Source organism: Motacilla alba, chromosome 10 (genome assembly GCF_015832195.1).
Source record: "Motacilla alba alba isolate MOTALB_02 chromosome 10, Motacilla_alba_V1.0_pri, whole genome shotgun sequence".
Lineage (NCBI taxonomy): Eukaryota > Metazoa > Chordata > Aves > Passeriformes > Motacillidae > Motacilla > Motacilla alba.
The window spans coordinates 6,113,015-6,134,578 of NC_052025.1; the positions used below are offsets into that span (position 1 = coordinate 6,113,015).

Below are 21,564 nucleotides of genomic sequence, written 5' to 3' on the forward strand. Positions count from 1 at the left end.
GGTCCGACCCTCCTCCGGCCATGCCGCCCCCGGACCCGCCGAGCAGCTGAGTCCTTCTCCTTGACGGCATAACGGGGACTGCTTTTGTTTCATCAGAAAACAACGGGCTGCTCGCCGGAAAGCAGCGTTTCAGCTTCTCTTCTGGTGCAGCCTTGGGGCTGCGCCGCCGCTCCCTGACCAGAGCGTTGCGTTTTGTGAAAGTCAGAAAGGTTCGCTGGGGTAAGTGTGGTTTAAATGTCGACGGTGAGATTTGGAAATAAGATACACGAGTGAACAAAGACGTGATTGGATACGTGCTGGTTTTGCAGAGGAGTCTCCTCGGTAGTTCTGCATGGCACTTACGCAGAATAAAAACATTCCCCTCTAAGAGCTAATTAAAATAGAGGCCCTCTTTCTGAAACACTTAGACAGGGATTATTTTGAATTTAAGACTATTGCACTATATTTCAGTGGACTCTTTGAGCTACTAAAGTGAAATTAACGTTCATGTGCTAAATATTAGAATCAAAAGCTTTTCAATTTACCATGTAAATACTCATTCTTAACTCAAGGATGATTTTTTTTTTCAATACTGTAAATTATCTTTAAGTCACAGCTTCATTTGTGGCATCCTTGTTTATGTCTGCATTTCTTCAATATTTTCTTAAAAATTTGGATGGACAAAGAGTGAGACTGCACTCATGTCTGTGGCAAACCGTCCTCATGAGTCAGGTTTGCTGGCATGGACACATTCTGAGACTGCCCTGCCTCAGGCTTTGGCTGATTTTTAAATGTGCCTTAAGCAATAAAGTATTTTGTTTATGAAATATGCTTACAAGCACCACTAACTAAATCTCTAGTTCTCTGCTGGTGGAACATTCTGTATCATGTCTTGGGTAATGCATCACTTTGCTATTTTTTTCAGTGGACGCAGAAATACAAACACGAATTACACATTCTAGGCAAGAATATGGACAGGGGCTGTGGGTCAGATTTTGTATGAGTTCATGGAAGTCGTTTGCCTCCCTGGGCACCAACAAGGTCAGGACTATGAACAAAGAACTATTTTATGCTACCCAAATAGCTAACCCAAATGATGTTTGAGAGAGACCTTTCAGTTTATCTGATATATCTTTCTGTCAAGATTAAGGGAACTTGATTTTATAGCAAAGGACACTAGATGTGTGTATTTGTTCTACCAGTGCTCGCAGCACAGAACTGGCTTTTGGCCAGATGAAGACTGATATGATTTCAAACACTGTGTTGATTAAATTTCCATTGAAATTACCAGACTGTTTTTTTTGTTTGTTTGTTTGTTTGTTTTGTTGTATTTTCCTTCTAATGTAACAGTGCTCTGTACTGCTCAACTTCCAGTAGAGATAAAGGACTATTTGTAAACATTGTAGAACTTCAAACTAAAGGGTTATTGTAGAGAAGTCTCCTTAGAGGGAAACCATGGCTCACTGGTACCCAGTAAATATCATAAACCCACGAATCTCAACTGTACAACCAAAATCTGCACAGATTTCTTATGGTGCATTTTCCAGCAGATGGAAAATAAAACAACAGTACAAGAAGCTAAACCTGGAGTATTTGTTTGTGTGGCCAGGCATTAGAATAGGTTGCCCAGGGACGTGTTTAAGAGTGTCTGGATCTGCACTGGAGCATGTGGTTTGTGGTTTAGGGGTTACAGTTGCAGTGCTGGGTTGACATTTGGACTTGATGGTCTTAAAGGTCTCTTCCAGTCTTGATGATTCCATGAGTCTGACTGGGAAAGAGACCATGAGGCAATTCACAGCCCTTCCAAGCACTGACAGCCACACCGTCACCCTAGGACACCGTTATTTCTCCTACCACTAATTTCTTGATGAGTCTATTTAAAAGCATCCACTGGGCATCAGTGGAGCTCCTGATCCTGCGGGATCAGCACCAGGAGCTCGCACAGGTTGCCTGTCGCATTTTGTGATTGTCACATTTTGTGACCAGTCTGTGCCCACAAAAGACAACTTCCTGAGGCATGTCAGGAACCATCCAGCTTCTCGCCCTGTCACGGGTTTTCACACACAGCCGCTTGCTTGTAGAATTCAGAAAAATACAACCATAACAGCGGCTTTTTACTGTGGGGCAGCGGGGGTGTGGGTGACACCGGGCCCAGCAGGACGACCACAGAGCGCCACATCCATCCATCCGTCCGTCCGTCCGTGTCCGTCCCGTTCCCGTTCCCCTCACGGTTTGCCACCCCTCACGGTTTCCCGCCCCTCACGGTTTCCCGCCCCTCACGGTTTCCCGCCCCTCGGCGCCGCCCCAGACGGCGGGCGGGGCGGAAGCCGCGGTGTCCGCGGTAACGGCGGAGCCATTTCCGACAGGGCGGCGGCGGCGCGGGGTCGTGCGGGGCTGCGGGCTTGTTTGGGACAGCGGAGCCCTGACAGGCTGCTTGAGGCTGCGGGGCCCTGAGGGGCCGCCTGGGGCCGAGGGACTGCGGGGAGCCGAGGAGCTGCGCGGAGCCGAGGGGCTGCGCGGGGCCGTGCGGAGCCGAGGGGCAGCGGGCCATGGTGCCCAGCAAGGGCCGGCCCGGCCGGGGCCCGCGGGCCGCGCCCGCAGCGGTAGGTGCTGCCGGGGCTGGGGTGCCGGGCGGGCGGCGGCTCCCCGACATCATTGGCGCTGCGCTGGGAGGTGCACGGATGAGCCGTTCGGCTCTGTGCTCCTGAGAGACGTCTCGGTTTTGTCGCATAAATCTAGCTCAAAGACCAGCACGTTTTGCCTTTTGAAAATACAAAGCGTGTTTAAATGTAAACGCTTGTTTTCGTACTGCGAGTTGTATCCCCATGGAAGTCACGCTTTCAGTGTATTTTTAAAACTAAACCAGTGTGATTTTTGTAAATTAAACATTTAGTGTTACTTAGAGCTGTTATGTATTCTTCATAGTATTTTGCAAAATAGTTCCTTTCTTGGCAGATTTTGCTGTTGAAAATAGCTTTATTTTTTAAAAAGCAGTTCTATTGACATGCAATATCAATATTGCAATCAACAATTGTATTGCTATTTCTGAGAAAGGTAGCATTTAATTTCATTTTCTTCCAATTTGCAGGTTAATAATTGTGGTCTCCAGCTGGTCATCCAGACCTTGTCAATACCAGAAAAAAACAAACCAGTAATTATTACCTTTTCTTGGATAGTTGTATTAACAAATGTAGTTGTATGATACAGACAAATTTGTATGCTTTCAAATAGGAATTACCTTTTCAGTACTCATCTGTTGACTTACAATATCTAATGTATCTGATAGTGTTTTGTTAATTTATTTCATCCTGTTAAAAACATATAAAATAAAAACATGGGGTTGTACTATAGCCTGCCATAAGCTTTATATATATATATGTGTATATATATATATATATGATTTCTTGATCTTCTATCTGTGATCTTCTGTCTGTACCTCTCTCCTGTAGTTCCTGAGAGCCATTAGTACTGAGGTTGTGTTTGTGTAAAGACACTATTTGCATTTGAAAAACTCTTAACATTTGTCTATAATATTGTGTTACAGTTTGAATTCAGAATAAATAAAGAGCAGTCATCTTTCCACAGTAGGCTTCTGCAGCATGACCTGGAAAAAAACTACTCTGGAAGACAAGGTAATATTTCACTGAGTTTGGTTTGTCTTTTGTATCTGTTTTTTTCGTTAAAAAATAAAGAAAGATTGTATCATGATTAGAAAATATAAGAGTGGCAGTGTTTCCTACTTGGCTACAGTAATTCAATGTAATTACTGTTGCATCATGTCCTGAGCCCTCTATGCTACTGCCTGGCTTTTTACATCCTTCCCCCCTCCTCTTATGGAAGAGCATTATTTCTTCTACCTACAAAGCCACGCCCTATCAAGTGCCCTACCCGTATTCCCTCAATAGGCACACAATTGTCTAAAGTAACATTTTACTGGATGTTTAACATTTTAATATGTTTAGACAAAATTCATTATTCTAATTTAGAACTGTGATATTGAGAGTTAGTTTTTCTATGGTGCTTGCATGCTCTTGGCTTTGCAAAGCAAGATATTGGTGATATCACTGCTAAGTGTGGTGAGGACTGGAAGGGACTTGAAACAACACTTCTGCCATGTTGCTGCTGCTTGCCTATGATTGGTGTGAGTAGAAGATCAATTCAGTTATCGTGGCAACTCTTCATTCATTCCGGTAAAAAATGAAGGCCAGCAGCCATTCAGAATGGGTTGACTTTTAGGGATACTGTGCAACTTATGGAGTAAATGTAAGTCTGCAATTTGGTTTTGTTCCCTGTGCAGGAGACCAAAGAGTATTAAATCCTGTGGTGTGCAATAAGCAGCTCTGTCTCCCAGCACCATCCAGTCTGACAGAATTTTCTGGTTTGGTGTTGAAGCAGAGTACAGGGTCTTTATCAGGACTTGGGGAGACTTCTATTCACACCCCTACAAAATCCAGAGCATGACAAAACAGCCACATTTTTAGTTCACATGCTTCAGGTAACAGTGGAATCTTCTCATTAGTCTCTCTCTATTTTACTGGGAGCCTTAACAAAGCTATTTCCTAGTGCTCCCTTTGAGTGTTAAGAGAGGTCAGTAGACCATTGTCAGGAAACCACTAGAAATCTTTTTCAAAAATATAATACAGGTATTTAATCTTTTTACAAATCTTTCTTTAACGAAAGAGCAGCAATAGGGATCTTTTACATGCCTTTAGGAGGATGACAGTAGACAAAAAAGTTACTTTACTGCCACCCTGTCATGTTTCAGTCTGGTAATTTTAAGTTTCTGGTTTTATGTTTATTGGCTTAAAAACCTGTGACACAACTCAAGTAAGGTTTTTGTAACAATGTTAATTGATTTTAATATTTTTGGGGGTTTTCTTCAACAGTTTTGATTTTGAAAGATGCATAGAGAGTGTTAGAGTAGCTAGTGATAAAATTCAAGAGTAGCACTGAATAGATTCTAAATTGACTGACAAATTGTTTTACTCAAAGAGATACCTAATAGTGTATTTCAGGCAACGATGGACTCATTGCTATAGTAGTAAAACAATTGTCTTGTTTATTACAGAATTCACATTTTTCCTGGTAACATATTTGATTTATTTGAAGGAAGGGAAAAAAAAGAGGGCAAGCACACAGAAATCAAGCCTGTATTTTGCAGTAGTGTGCATGCACAATGATCTAATTTTGACCAATGTTTTTCAGGGGATCATTTTCCAAATAAGCCAAAGCTCACAGAATACATTTGTTGATTAATTATGCAGGTATTTTAGAGGCCCTCCCTTTTTTCCTCTTATGTTAATGACATGCATAAGGATGAATAGCTTTATAAATATGTTTTCAAGGGCTGCCTGTTTCTTGATAATGGAGTGAAATACCAATGATCACTAGGTATTGTGTGCACTTACCTTTGAAAGACTTTGCATTTACTTGTGGCTCAGTGGGAGTGTTTCAATATTTTGGTGCTTTATTTTCTAGTTCTATCAACATCTATTTGATCTGTGTCTTTAAATTTGTCTTAAGTTGGGTAATACCTTCTTTAAGTTCAGACACTGAAACTGTGAAACAATTTTACAATCTTATTTTACAATATCATTGGGTAATTCTAATCAAAATAAAGGCATTTACAAAATCTGCTTAAAACAAATTGTTGAAAAAAATCTCAAAGTAAAGAAATAGATATACTTTGGAAAGAGGATGTAGAGGGATATAGTCATAATATCAGGAAAGAAAACTGAGAAATCATAGTACTGATTGGAGGCAAAAAGCACTTTCATGCTTTACTTTTTGTAAGAAAGAAGAAAATGTTGCTTTTATCACCTGCAGTTCAAGACATGTATCTACAGAGAAGTAGTTCATGTATTCTCTATATGATTTTCCAATAGATAACACAAATTTTGGGAGCAGTTCATCAATAACATTTCCTATATTGCAACGTACTGCTGAAGAAAAAATCCTGAACTCAGACAGACTTACCCTGGAAAGGTGAGAGGGTGACAGAGCGCACGCACCAGAGCCTCAGCCCCCGGCCTGAAGTGACCAGAGTGCCCCACTAATGGCTGCAGTCAGTGGTGGGCTTGGGTTGTTGCATTTTGTGTCTGTGTGTTTCTGAAAGAACTGTGTCTGGAGAAATTCTCTGTGGGTGTCCTTGTGATGAGTATATCCATACAGCAGTCACCTGAGGCAGGCAGGTGTCTGATCTGAACAAGCTGTTCATGTGATACCCAAGAAAAACTTAACAGGGTGTGAGGCCCCTTCTGTTGGAATTCTAGTGTGGTTACAACACAAAACTTCCATGTAGTGTCTGTGTAACAAGCAAATCTCTGTGAGGAGAGGGGTTCAGAAAATTTTGGAAGTATTTCTGCTGTGTTTTCAGGGTAATTTTTTAATAGGCAGCAGTTTCTGCTTTATCTACAGAATTTAATTAGCAAACCTAATTAATGCTATCTTAACCAAGATAATATACTTTTCTGTGTTCAGTCAGAGTGGGTGAGCAGAAGGTGGATTACTGATTTATTACTTACTTGTATATTCTGTTTTTTCTTTTTTCTTCCAGGCAAAAATTGACAGTGTGCCCAATTATTGACGGGGAAGATCACCTTCGTCTTTTGAATTTCCAGCATAACTTTATAACTCGTATCCAAAATATTTCTAATCTTCACCATCTTGTTTTCTTAGATTTATATGATAATCAGATTGAAGAGATAAGTGGGGTTTCAACTTTGAGATCCCTGAGAGTCCTGCTGTTGGGAAAGAACAGGTAAAAATAAAAAATCTTAACTAGGGCACTCCACCTCCTATTGTGTAAAAACTGATTTCCCTTTGCTTCTGATACAGTTTTCAGTTTGTGATGTTTCTGTCATGCCAGTGAGACCTGCCCTAAGATGAGCTAAATGTCAGCAATTCCACTGAGGAAGAACACAGATTTTGTGTATCATGTTCTTTAAAACTTCCTTTCTTAGTAAATTTAAGCAACATTTCCAAAGTACTTCACATGTTCCCATATAATCTTCTATTCTGATTCATTATTAAATATGTGTTCTTAGATTTGTGTGGCATGTTGTGGAATGTCTTTTCAGATCAAATGTAGTATTCATTGATTATTTATAAAAAATATTTCTGCCTGATGTATTTATCTGGGAAACATACCAGACAGATGAGTCATGGATTTTAATGCTTATTTATTGCTTTCGGTCTTGTAGCCTTTAATTTTAATAATTTAATACATGTATCTGTGGAATTGCTCACACATCTAAAGGTTGTGCTCTGACTTTTAAAATTTTCCTCATTTTCTTATATTCAGTGAGAACTAGTGACCCGATTTCAGTTATGTGCAGATTATAAAGAATGCACCTCCTAATTCAGCCTGTGTTCAAAACCGACAAGTTTCAATAGTGCCATATGTTACTGGAGCTAAGAGCTTTGGTATTAAAAATCTCACCTGCAGAAATCAATTTTGCTTATAGTAAAATGGTGGGGTTGTGGGTACTACAATTTTAAAGTGCTTTGAGGAATTATCTTCCTTATCATAACCACCCTGAGTGCAGTTTACCTTAGAAGTGTGGTGTTGAGGTAGTTAGGACTTGGCCTACTAGTGAGCGAGTGATTACACAGCAGACAGAGCTGATGTTGTTTCAGCTTGGCCTGTGTGTGATCTTTGATTACTCTCAAAGTGCTTAATACATGTGTTTAATGTCATCAGCCAGTAGATGATGCTGTTGGGTGTGTAATAGTCTAGGTTTGGAATCTGACAAAGTATGACTGGACAGAGCAGTTTTAAGGCAATGAAGTTGTTGACTTTGGTGTCTAGTGGAGCAAGCATTCCATCCTTTTCTTCTTTCTAGAAGAGCCACATAAATTCTGCTGCTATTGAATTATTGACAGTCAGAAAGGAAGGTGATAGTCTTAAAGTCATACTCATATATCTATGAGGTTTTTTTTCATGGTTTAGAATTTTGTTATTTTTCTGTTACTCTTGTTAGTCAGGAAAAAAAAAAGACTTCATTTTGTAGTGGCTGGAAAATGAAAGATTCTTTTAATCTAACATTAAAAATAATTGTCATAATTGAAATCTTGCAGAATAAAGAAGATCTCAAATCTGGAGAACCTAAAAAACCTTGATGTTTTAGATCTTCATGGAAATCAGGTACAGTAAAATAACTTGATTTCTTATGTTTGTTGTATAGACATCCTGTATTTGCTGTGTCTTTATCACAGTATTGTTTTGTGAAAGGGAACTGGTGGCAAGTTTGGCAGCTATTGAGGTCACAGAAGTGAGTAAGTTAATAAAAGATGTGATGATGTTTATTTTGAATCTTTGTACCAGTCTTTTAAGAACGCTTGTACTTTCAGTGTTGTACTTCAGGAAAGTTACAGGGATGAAAACGCTGAGTTAGCGGAGTATGATGGCCCTCCTACCTACACAGCAGTAAACTACCACATGCAGTTGTGATGTAGATAAAGTAACACAGTCTTAGAACTGCTATGAAATTTCTTGGTGTGATTGATTGCTGTTTCTACTGTTGGTGGTCTGACAAAACCAGATTCCCTACATCCATGTAAAAGAGAAGAAATAAGAAAGAGGTCCCTACAGTTCTTATAGGTCATGCAATGAGTTTGTGGCTGCTCTGAATCCCATTAGCTGAACAATGAGCTCGTTGTACAGTGGCAGAGGCAGTCTAGGACCAGGGGATGGCGTTGCCTTTGGAGTCTTGGCCATCTCCAAACATACTCATTCACGAGTTTTTGCTTGAACAACACAATCCTATTTGTGTTGCTGTTGGAAATTTGAGGGGGGGTTATGTTTTTGTAAAAATACTTGCAGACTAGCCCTGCAGCTGTGGCACTCAGCACATTTTCTCAGCACAAATGAAGGTATCACTAATGAAAATGAAACACGTCTTGCACAACTCTTACAAGTGATGTAGATCTGACTTTATTTTTTTTTTTTGTCTTCAAATATATATATAAATAGTTCCAGTAACTGCAACTTTACTAGGAGTTTTGGGCTGGTTGTTGCTGGATCACATTCATAATGATAGGCTTATTTTGACACAGAGAATGTAACAAACTACCCTATGTCAGGAATTAACATTAAATATTGGAGTTTAGGAAGTTATTTTGGTTTCCAAAATGTTTTCATCATAAATGTAGATGTGAAGGGCACAAATGTTTGGAAATGGAGCTAGTTATTTCCTTTTTTGGTAGATGTAGTGTATTTTTCATGTAAAGACCAGATAAAGACTATGAACTTATCTTCCATAAATAATCTTTCTCTTCCTTTCTAGTTCAAAGATAAGCATGTTTTCCTGTTTAAGTTCTTTTTTTCCCTGCCTTTGAGGAATTCAAAATTTATAACACCAATCTGCCATCCCACAGTATTCGTTATTTTTGAAGGCTTAATGAAGAAACAAAGAGAAGAAATGATGTGTTTGGTTTATCTTAGTGGACTAGTGCCTTGTTTTGAAGGCTGGGTTTTGTTGTTGTTTGCTTAAATAACACTGAATAAGGGAGCTCCTTTAACTATTTAAATTGGTGGGATTTTTATTTTTGGCAGCCTTCTAGTCTATCTTAAAAGGTATTTCTTCTACATTGCAAATTTCTGGAGAACAGACTTCAGCAACATAACTGGCTTTGAGAACTTCAAAATGTGGTTTCTCATGTTCAAGAATGTAGCAGTTTAAACAACAGATCAGAGAATTGGAGCCAGATTTATGTCAGTGGTGTTCAGCAAAGGAAAATAATAATTGAGCATTGTGATGTCTAGTACCTCTTATATGTTACCAGTGATCCTAGGTGAACACTGAACAATTAAATCCCGTTATAGAGCCAGTTATAGACAAGGTATTGGAAATGCCCTAGATTAACTGTTATTGACACAGTAATAGAGATGCATAGAATTGCATCATTCAGGGACTCTACACATGAATTTTGTTCTAGAATGCTTTGAATATGAAATGTCATTGGAGGAATTTCCTGTGTTCTGTTTAATTCTGTGACTAATTTTTCTTTCCAGAAATTCAGGACATAAGTAAAATTATGCAACCCGATTTTTTTTCATGTGTGAACTTCTTTTCATTAATCTCAGATTTTTAAAAAAATATGCGACTTTCATTTGTGCAATTTAATTATTGATGGGTGATGATTTGGTGCATACCAATCTTTTTCTGAATTCAAAGATAGAAGCAAATGAGAAAATAAATAGTATTTTTGTTCAGTATTTACAAGTAGACTTTGACTTGTGTACAAATTTCTTTTTGATATTATATAAGTATTATTTGAAACATCCAAAAATAAGTGATAATAGCTTGCATTGTTTCTTACCTACTAGCCCATATGAAAAGCTGGTGTACCTTCATGTGTGCATGCATAATTGAAACAGGCGATTCAGTAGAGGTAATCTTAAAGCTTAGCAAAGTGGTAAAGAGTATTTCTATATGTTGCTGATGAAATCATTATCTTTGCAATGTCAGTGAAATACCAGGATTAATATTCTAGACTGTGGCATTCTAGCCTGTAATTCTAGCTGGGCAGACATCAGCAGAGGTCTGTGCTCTTCATGCCAACTGTCTGCTCTTGGGGTTGCTTTTAAAATTCTCTCTGTATAAATATCTTTTAAATAGTGGTATTTTCTGTTCCTCTTGCTGTAATATTTTTGTATAAAATACACATAAATGGACAGTTTAATTAGCAGTTGAATCAAAAGTCTTGAATCAAAGGTTTAAGATGTTACTTAATTGATGTTACTTAATTTTGGCCTTGCTATCTGCTTTTGTATGCTTCTTAATTGAGAAATTGTTGAAATATTTCTTATAGCAGCATATTCCAATCACAGACCTATATGTACACAATGTATGTGTACAGATATATGGAAATTACCAACAAAATGGGACGTTCTCAAACTGTTAAGTGATGGCTACCTTACCTCCTCTGTTCCAGGAGCTGCTAGACACTTTGTGCAAAATGGCATGGCCACACTTGCTCTGCTGTAAAGCAGCAGGAAGTTCCCTGTCAGTGACAGCTGGTGCTCCTTACTGCTCTGCACCTTGGCACTGTTGGCCTCTTGGAGGAGGGATGGTGTGCCTGGGCACTGGGTGCTAAAGGGGGCTTACAGTGCTGCAGAGATGCTCATTCTAACTGACAGGGAATGATACGTGTTGGTAGCTCTTCGCACTGCCAAAATCTTGGGGCTGCTAAAGTATTTTCCACAGGAAAACCTGCTGGCTTCTTTCTGCCACCCAGCATGGGTTTCACTGAGAGTACCCTGCTGTCCCTCATGCAGTGGCCGTCCTTCTCCCTGTGTCCAAGTCAGGCATAAATTCTGCCTAAGTGCTGGAGGACAGATCCACACTGCCATGAGAAAGAATTATCTGGATAGACAGCCTTGTGTGGATCACTGGGAAATACTAACAGCAGGAAACAAACCCATACTGAATCATCAGAGCAATAATCAATGCCTCTGAAAAACACAATGGTATCACTAGAAATAAAAACTAAAATTAAGGAGCATTAGCTATTATTGCTCTTTTTATGCCTCTTTTTTTTTTTCTTTGTCATTATCACCTGAGTCTTTAAAATAGATTATTAAGTATAAAAACAAGCATCTGCCAGCTGCCTGTTTACTGTAATTCAGTCTTTGTTAGGTCCCTTTCTTTTCTAATCCCAGGAAGATGAGTGTCTTTGCAGACAAATTAAGGCTCAACCATGCATAAAATTCCCCCATTTTGGCATACCACGATACCATCAGTGTTGTCTTGGTTTTGTGTCTTCAAGGTTGCTGCTGCAGAGCAGCCCAGCTGAAATAACCTGATTTCTGGTGGGATAGAAGGAAATGTTGACTGAATTTAACAGCAGGATGGCCAGAAAAATGTGGGTGAATACTTGTTCTGGATCTTTGGGGTATCGTGGTTTAGAGAAACACAGGCACACTATTGTATGAAGCTGATAGTTCCTGTATGCTTTCAGAAAATGTGTGTCACATATATATACACACACACAGACATATATTTTATATCCATATAAAACACAGTGTGCATGTTTATCATGTCTCTGACAGATTGCTAAAATAGAAAACATCGGTCATTTGAGTGAACTGAGGGTGTTAAACCTTGCCAGAAACCTCCTCACTGTTGTAGAAAACCTGAATGGACTGGATTCACTCACAGAGCTCAACCTCCGTCATAATCAAGTCTCTGCTATAGTAAGGAGCAAAACTCTTGTCCTTCTCTTTTTTCCTTTTCATTTTCTTTGTTTTTGACAAAATTATTGTTAACTGTAACTTCTTTAAACCATATCACTGTTTCAAATTTTTGACATCTTGTGTTTCCTCATATTGTGTTGTTTTCATTGTTCTGCTGCAATACTTAATTATACAGCATAGAGGTGAAACAAACACGTTCATTTTGGAGTTATTTTCTTTGAATGTGTTCAGGGAGACTGGATTTAGAGGACATTTAAAGGTCCTTTCCATCTCAGACTATGCTGTGATTCTATGATGACTTGTAGTGTTTCAAATCTTGATGTTCCTTGGAGAGGGGGGTTGAGATTTTGTGGTTCTAACATGCAAATTTAGATACTCTTCTTCCATACAAGTTCATGTTCTAGAAACAAATAATCTCAATTTTTGTAGGTTAGCTAAGCCATAAGACCATGTTAAATATCATCTTAAGAATGTTTCTGGGGCAAATGCAGAGAAAAAAGGTATTGATTGTAAGAGCAGAGTTTGCTAATGGAAGCTTTAACCCAGCATTTTAAGTCTTCATATTCTAAAAACTAGGATTTTCACTTTGCAATTTGAGTTGTAGTTCTGGTATGGCAAGTAGATTATTCTAACAAGAGCTTTTTAAAAGAAAACTGATTACTTAGATAGCTACCTTTTTCTGGCCTGCATAATTCTTTTAGTTCCTGTTGTTGCTGGGCCCTTTCTTCACTTTCTGCTGTTTGCCAAATAGGATTTGTTTTTACATCTCAAGAATGAGAAATTTCTGCTCATTGCTGACTCTGTACCTTCCCCTGTGTCAGTGATGTTACCTAGAATTCTCTTTGCTTGTAGCTTCTGCCTTTTCAGTCCTCTCAGGTGCAACTTGTACTTTCTGCTTGCTTTCTGCTGTCATAAGTGGAGAGTCAGCATGAAATTTAAATGAGTGACTTACAGACTTGGACTCTGTGCTGTATCTCAGTGTTTCCTGGCAGACAGTGTTTCAGAAGATGTTCTCTTCAGGGAAATATTTATTTTACTTGTTGGCCTGTGGGGTTTTTTAAATTGTTCTTGTTGGTATCTTTTTGGGGTTTTACTCTGATTAAATTCTAATGAAATCCAGTTTTGTGAGTGTGGATTGTTTTGTTTTTTTTTTTCATTGAATGTTAATTTTAGCAAGTATGGCACTGTGTTTAAGTTTTGGACACATCATTCTGTCTAAAACTGTAAGTAAATATGGCTCCTAAAAGAAAATATTTTTTCTTATCTTAATGATGGGTGTTGTCCTTTTCTGTGTGTACAGTAATGTGCATGTGTTTCTTATATTTGTTTGGGGTTTTTTAAAATGAAAGGTACATTCCTTTTGGATGGAAATTACTAAAAATGCAGAAATATGGAAAGAAATATTTAATTCTATGGAAGGAATACCCAAGATAGTTTATTTCTGGAGCACTCGATTAGCTGAGAGAGGGGGTTATATTTTATTTAAGATGAAGTTTAAGTTCATGTGGGTGACTGTGCAGGTGGAGGAGATATTTTAATCATGATGTTATGCTGTAGCACTTAGCTGCAAAATATTCACTCCTAAGCCCATGAGAAGAATTTGATTACTGTGCTTTAGTTACTCAGTCACTGTGACAATGCTTATTTTGAATCAAGCTTTAAAAACGTGATTATTCCTTCAAATGAAATAATCTAAACTGAATTTTAAAATAAATAGCTGTTCTAAAATATTTTTAATTAATCTGATTTAAATAACTTTGGATTTTTTTTTTGTGAACCTTCCTTATTTTTCACATACCTCCCTTTGACCTGCCCTAAGTGTATTATTCTTGTATAGGAAAAATGATAATCTCATTTGTCAAACAAAAATAAGGTTCCATACTGAGCTCTCTGCCCATGGTAGTTTACTGTATTGAATAACTAAAGTTATCCAGCTGGGTTGTAGCTGGTTTGAGGAATTAAATCTGCCATCATCCTTCACAATCCACTGGCCTTGAACTACCAGTTTAGGGACTGTTTTTGAGCTTTTCACTATAGACTGAAAGTCCTTGAATCATAAGTAGTTATTTTTGTAAGAAGAAACTGTAGTTGATTCAAAGCTGTAGGATTTGTAGAGGCAGTCCTGGGGCTTGGTTTATAGCAGAAACATCTTACAGGATTGAAGTGTATGCAGAGAGTCTGACTTGTCAGGAGAACAGCAAACAGAATAAATGATGACAAAGAGTCTCATATGGCATCAAAAGCACAGATCTATGCATACCATAAGTTATGAAATATCTGTTTATTTTCCATTCAGTTGTGAGCTGGAGCCTCTGTTAGAAAGATTATCTGTATTTGTCTTTGAAAGACTGACCTGCTTGTTTGCTTTAAGGTACGAAAAATTTAATATTTTGGGTTTTGCAGCTTGATCTTAGACTTGAAGGAGGACTGGTCAGGGTGTTCACCATTTCATCAAGAAACAAACTCCTACCCTCTGTGACCTCACTATAAGACTTTGTATCAAAACTGCTGTAGCTGGAGGTTTTTGGGATTTTTTTTTTTTTAACAATCCTGTCTAGTGTTTCCTGCCACACCTATGAGACTTGAAACATGTTTTATAAGATAGCAACACAACATGCTAGGAAATTTGTCTTGAGGGGTAATTACTTGTGTTCCCCAGTGGTTAGTTGAAATCCTTGCTGCTGAAGCGTTACTGTGCACACCCCTATAATGCTTGTCCTCGCATGTGTGCCCACCCTTTTAGGCACGAGCACCAAGCAGCCTTAGGGACAGAGGGGATACCCAAATGCCCCTGTTGTGAACTCAGTCTTTCCATGGTGTGGTCTGGGAGGACTCAGGACAGCTCTGAACCAGGAGTTTTGCACCTGCAGATTGATCCCTTAAGCCCTGCTCATCATATCCAGCGGTGACTCTCAGCAGCTTTGTTAGCTTAAATGCAGTGTTTCATTAATAGGAGCTACAGGGTTTGTTAGAGCTGCCTTTGTTCACGTGTTTGCAATGAACTGTTCTGGACTGCTATGTACTCATGTCAGAAATCTGATGAAGGGAGGAAGAGTTGTAGGCTAAAATCACAACACTGAGCTCTGATGCTCCTTTCCCTTTCCCAGGTTTGTGTCCTCTGGTTTCAAGTTGGAGTGTGGCCATTGTTAGGGTAAGGAGATGCAGACTCAGAACTGAGAGGTTAGGTGTGAATGGCTTGTGAGTCCCTGCAGACTGTGCTGTCTGTCTGATATGGATGTATTTTTCATAAATGAAGTTTGATCTTACTTAGTATGTTTCATCTTACTAATATTTGAGCTATTTGCTATTTAGAGGCTTTCTGCAAAGGCATTTAGTGCAATATTCAATTTAGAGTTTCTTATTCTGTAAACTCATACCTTCTAAATGTTAATTGTGAAGGTTGTAAAGGTGACAGAGTCCTTCAGATAATTCTCTGACTGGGGAGTCACTGCTGTGTGGCAGTGCTAATTGCAGTGCTGTATTGCTGTATTGCACCTCAAAAACCTTATTTCAGCAAGCTTTTTTTTTTTTTTTTTTTTAAGCACGTTTATCCTGCAGCTTAAATGCTGAGGGAGCACCTTGGCTTATTTCCCAAAAGCCTGTCAGAAAGCAGCAGCAGTATCCTCCTTTTCTTTAACATGATTTGCTTTGCAAGTGATGCAGCGTGTTCTGCAGAGTGGGATCTGCACTGAAACGCTCCCTTGCAGTCTGCATTAGGGAGAGATGGAGCTGCACGTTCAACAGAAATAAATGTTGCAGCAAGGTTACAGCATTTAGAAATGAAAGCATTTCATCAGGCCAAGTAAAGAAGCTCAAAAGCCATTTTCATCTGCTGAATTTATGCCTATCTTTTCTTTCTAGAAAGATGTGGATACTTTGCCCTGTCTCCAGCGTCTCTTCCTCAGCTTCAACAATATATCTAGGTAAGGGGAATAGTAGTTTGCTTCCTGTCAGTAATTTGAAGTATCCTACTGGAGATGTATTTCATGAAAATTTGAATTCAAACATTGTGAGTACAGATCCTTTTTTCCTTCCCTAACATATCAGATTAAAAAAATCAAGCCATTGTGTATTTTCTGCTTTAAGTATAAACATTCTTGAAGCCCTTTGCATTTAAATGTAGTTGTACTATGAGTAGTCTACCAAGAAACATATTTTTAATTGATTATCATACTGTTTATAGTGGTCAAAATTAAAAGTGGATTTGTAAATATGGTGTTTTGCTGTTAACCTTGTCTGTTAAAGCAGCATGATGCAAGGTACAAATTATATTTAACATTCCATCACTGTATTTCTGGAGTTATGCAAATTGCTGAGTCAGATTCTGCTTGCTATGGGTAAATTATTTCATGCTGTATTTTACTTGTCCATGTATTAATAAAGTCTGAAAGGTATATTAATGATTCCCTTTCAGACCAAATGGCAGAAGCAAAATAGCTCATCTCACAAAGCTGGGCTTCTCTAGTTTCAAGTAACTAAGAGCATTTTGTTATAAATAGAATTGTTTGTCTTCTGTTCCTTTTCATATTAATGCATTTTTGAAGTCTGCCTTTTTACTCATGCCAGTATTTGAGAAAAACCCTAAGTGCTTGCATTATCTTCAGTTTGGTATGTCCTTTTTCTAATCCCTTGATCACCAGCAGCTTTCTTTGTTTAGAATCAAATAATTAAATGTGGGGTAGAGGAAGATGCTTCATGTTCTAATTACTGGAAATGCCATGCTATTCTTGTGCTATCTGCTTTCTCTGTAAAATGTACTTTGTAGGAGCTTTTATTGTAGTAGCTACTCAAACATTTTAAATTGACCTGCATTATGTGTCTTGCAGACAGCTCCAACCTACTTTGTCTGTGTTTCTTAGGTTCTTAAAGTACAAATGCAGTACATCTTAAATACTCATGGTTGTTAAACACTTAAAAACAATTCCGAGATGAACTGCAGGAGTCTTTCTTATGCTCTTCCCTTAGTTAATTTGCTAGTCTTTTTATTTTGCATTTTAAATTTGCATAGTGAAGAGAGGGGGTTAGCATTTTGCTGCTTTTGAATCATTTCCAGAATTGAGACTTGCCTTTGTTTCTGGCTTTCTAAAAAAAGTCTCAGGTTGGCAGGAGCAAGGAGGAGACTGCAGCAGCTTGGCTCCCTCGCTGTCAGGGAGCATCACTGCAGTCAGAGAGATTGCCCTGTCTTTTTATGGACTTTGTGTATTTTGTTGTAGCTTTCTGACTGCTTTCTCATATTGTTTTATGCAAATTCATGTTATTTTTACAGTGTTCAAAGAAGGAAAAATGTTTGGAATTTTCTGTGAGGTTTTGATAGGTTTCTCAAAGTTTGTGATCACTAGCCTGCTTCTTGGTACTATGTAAAAATTTTTTTCATTTATCCATGGGGGCTTTAGTTGGTCTATTGCTAGATCTAGTTTTAGGTTTCTTGTAAGCTACAAATACTTATCTAGAACATATATGGGGATACATAATTTAGTTTGAGTTTGCAGTTGGAATCTTAAAAAAAATCTTAATGTTAAACAAAAGATATTGCTCTTCTATAAATGTTGTATATGCATGTAGGTAGGTAGGTAGACGGATATCTTTAACTCTCTGTTTACCAGTCGTTATTTTAAAACACACACATGAAAAATTTCTTTTAATCACTTTCAGCTTGGAGTCTTTTAAATAATACATTTTACTACATATAGCAGTTCTGAAGGCTAAAACCCTCTGTAATTCCTTATTTAGATTTATGTAGTAGATTTGTTTTCTACCAGGGAAGTGATTAAATATTACAAGGATATTCTTGACCATCTGTGATCTGATGCTTGGCTTGATAGGCTTTGAACTGACTGAGGAAGTTCTTTGCAACCATAAGACCAGTGAACTGCTGTGCTCTATCTGACCATTCCTACACCCTTTTAAATTGTTTTGTATGCTTTTCAGTCACTTAACCCATTTACTCTGGGCCATAGGATAAGTTGAAAAAGACAGAGTTGTTTTCAGGAAAAATTCTATACAACTGAGTTTTGTTTGACAAGTGAATTGGTGCTCAAATACTCTTATATTAATCTGTAGGTGCAGAAAAAAAAACAACCCTGCAAATTGAAACAAACAACAAAATTGCCAGAACTTGAATATATTTGCTACCATTTCATTGCAATATTTTATTAATGGTCATTTTTAAAATAACATTTTTTAGGCAATGTTTCCATGGAAAGATTTTCTTGTTTCTATTTTTGTGTCAGTGAAAATACTTGAGTTTAAATTGACACATGCTGACGTATTGAATTAATATTTCAGTAGAAGACTCAGGAATGCCATTAAAAATTGTCACTATTTTAGGCATGAGGATATACCATGGGTTTTATCACTGTGTTCTTTTTACCTCATACTTCAAAGAAGGGCTCAGAATGCTGCTGCTTCTCTGCAGAACTTTTAGTAAAAAAGGATATATTAGCAGGATAGTGTAGGCTAAAACTGAACTTGATGCTGACAGGAAACAAAGGAAGTCCTGTTTTTGGCTTCAGCCCAAAGAATCTTAGCAGTTACACTCTGGAGGTGTTTATACCTGATGGCTGAGGGCAATATCTATTACAGAACTGCTTATCAAGACCTGGGAGAAATCCCATTTTTAATTTGTCATGTTGCACAGGGAAGAGATTGCAGTAACATTTGCAGGAAAGATTTGCCACAGAGAATCAGAAAGAAAGTTATTGCTCATGTTTGAACATGTGAAACCGGGGAAGACCATTTTTTCATCTTGGAAGCAAGATACATATTTTCAGTGTTACACTGCTGTCCAGGTCAGCATTATCTTGGCTTTTTCATTTAGTTTAGGCATATGGAATGAGTTGGATACAAACTCATGTAATTTTTTTTCTTCATTTGGTTGCTGAATTGGAAACCTGAGAGAAGTGATGTTCTTAGCCTAATAAAAACAAGACAGTACCTTTTTACTCAGCGAGATGAAAATTTATAAATGCATTGTTAAATGCTTGAACAACAGCAGGTAAAGGGGAATGAAAGGTTGATGGTAGTTACATCTGTTTTCATAGTTAGTTTAGTAGAGACGTGAAAAAAGACAAGTTTTTTTCTTTGGGTATTTTTGAACATAGAGTTTCCTCTCAGGTGTTCTTTCAGACTATAGTAAATGTGTTGCCTTCCTTCTCTGTTCCAGAGCTTTTCCCCTTTGTGCAATGTGCTTTTAAAATTGATGCAAATGCATAGAGAAGGAGCAGCTGTCTCCCTAAACAAGCAGATTAAAACAGAAGATAAATATTCCTGTGGCCTGTGAATGTGTATCAGTGGTGCAGGTTGAGCTCTGCAGTTAAGTCATTGCTGCATTCTGATAGGAGAAGGAGAAGTAGGTTTGAGTCACTTTGGCAGAGGGGAGAACAGGATGCACGACTTGGAGCATGCACACAAGATGGAAAACAGATCTGTTCTCAAAAGATTTCCAGAAAAAACACTTTCTGATAATTTAGCCCAAATTTGTGACTTATTTCTGTGTTGCTGAAATGACAATTTTAGCTAAGATGATTTATGTAAGAAGAGGAACAGGAATGAGAGGTGGTTGTCTCCTGCAGGAGAAGGTCCTTTGGAAAGAGAATCAGACATTCCACTCAAGAAGATTGACTGAGGCAGTCTGACACAGCACCATCCAGAGCTGCTTTGGATTTCCTGAGCAGGTTGAAGGCTCCTTTGTGGTGAACAGAGGCTGGAGAGAGAGAGCCTTGAGATGTGGCCTCTGATTCCTGTCGGGTGGTCACCACGGAGCTCTGTCCCAGCAGTCTGCATGCTGGGAAGCCAGCAGAAGCTTGCTTGTAAACTGTGCAATGTGTTTGGGAATGTAGCACATTAAAGCTTTAATTAGTTTAGGATTAGGATACCAGTGTGATAAATACAGTTTATGAACTTTTCTACATGGAATTTCTAAAGCTCAGTTTTTTTGTATGCGTATACAAAGATGTGCAAACAGTTTTTTGCACTTCTGTTTCTTTCTAAAACTGATCTGCTAATAGGGCAGCTAAAAGTGGGATAAAGCAAGCACATCTGTTTTTAGGTCCAGAGTGAATGTTCTGGCATGCTGAAGCAGTGAGAATTTCAAAGCACAGCAGTATGTGTAAGTGGAAGGTCTTGAAAACACACTAGCAAGCTTTCAACTTTTCTGTCATTTCCTGAAGAAATTGTTTCTGTTAAAAATCTGTAAATCATATGTAATGAAAGAAGTACTGTTTGGTTAAATGTTTAGTTGTAAGTATTCGGAATAAATATATTTAATGTTTTTAAATATACTTAAAAATCATTTTAAAGACCAAAGATTTTCATATTTTTCAAGCAAAATAAGTTCTAGCTCAATGGAAATTCAGACTCTGGGTGTTTTTGTTCTAACATGATTGAGTTTGCCTTACTAATTTCTGTGTCATTTGGGAAGATTATCTTTTATCTTTAGGACATATTGAGTAGATATTTTATGTAATACGTCAGACTGATCTTCCAAAAGTGCACTTCCATAAGCTGCTTTCTGGAAAGGAAACAGGATCATAAAAAGAAACAGAAAATAATAATCAAGCTTTAAATACATGTACAAAACAACCAATTCTTCAGATATCTGAAGAATTTTCACTGTCTTTGTCACAATCTACCCATAGTTCATTTTCCATTGGTTTTTAGGTTGTTTTCATGCACTAAGCACAAAGGCAGTGACATTCCTCTTTACTGTCACTTTTCTGCTGTGCCCTTTGAGTGTACAGTGCAGGAGCTCCTTGCATGCTGCACCAAGCGTGCCAGAATAGCTGTTGCAACTTTATTCAGCGACAGTCTTTGAAATGAACATCTGTACTGCATATGTTTTCTGATCACTAAGCTCAGGGCATACTTAAGGTTTGACTTGACTGAAGGCAGACTTGACTTTGGAAGGCCAAAGGACATAAGGATGGTGCAGTGTCATACATAGATTGTAAACATGTTAGGGAGTCCTATTTATTACCATAACTGTTCAGCTATTTTTATTAAAATCCAGTCAAATAGTTCTCTGTTGTTTAAAAATACTAAATGTCTGAGCTGCTTTCTTTTCACATTGAATTTTCTATGAAAGGAACACTACAGAGGCTATGCATCTCTACATGCATTTTACACAGGTCAGTTATTTCTTGGCAAGTAACCAAATCTGATGTGTTCTAAGAAGCCAGCTGGTTAGAGTTTGTAGACTGAACTCAAACAAATGGACTAATCTGTTTTGAAGGTTGTGATGCTTTTGTCGTTGTTTTACTTCCAATATTAATGATGATTCAAACACCTAGGGTCATTCTGTGTTATTTGTGGTTGGCTTTCTCTCCTTGTACTTTTCAGGTTTTTCATGTTGCCTTTGATGGCAAATACACCTATTATATTTCTGAATA

General features: G+C 38.1%; 1 protein-coding gene across 5 annotated transcripts in view; it reads left to right on the forward strand.

Annotated features, from left to right (window-relative positions):
• Window positions 1-9: 9 nt before the first annotated feature.
• LRRC49 (leucine rich repeat containing 49) overlaps window positions 10-21,564 on the forward strand; it is a 46,977-nt gene continuing 25,422 nt past the window's right edge. The window contains exons 1-8 of one of the 5 annotated variants that reach the window (XM_038146850.1): window positions 2,279-2,582; window positions 3,068-3,130; window positions 3,524-3,611; window positions 5,865-5,964; window positions 6,536-6,739; window positions 8,059-8,125; window positions 12,035-12,178; window positions 16,040-16,101. In XM_038146850.1, the coding sequence (XP_038002778.1) occupies window positions 2,529-2,582; window positions 3,068-3,130; window positions 3,524-3,611; window positions 5,865-5,964; window positions 6,536-6,739; window positions 8,059-8,125; window positions 12,035-12,178; window positions 16,040-16,101 (782 nt within the window). In that variant the 5' untranslated portion in view covers window positions 2,279-2,528. Of the gene's footprint in view, window positions 220-2,278; window positions 2,583-3,067; window positions 3,131-3,523; window positions 3,612-5,864; window positions 5,965-6,535; window positions 6,740-8,058; window positions 8,126-12,034; window positions 12,179-16,039; window positions 16,102-21,564 lie in introns of those variants that run through there. The other 4 variants (XM_038146849.1, XM_038146853.1, XM_038146851.1 and 1 more) reach the window with 4 other exon arrangements.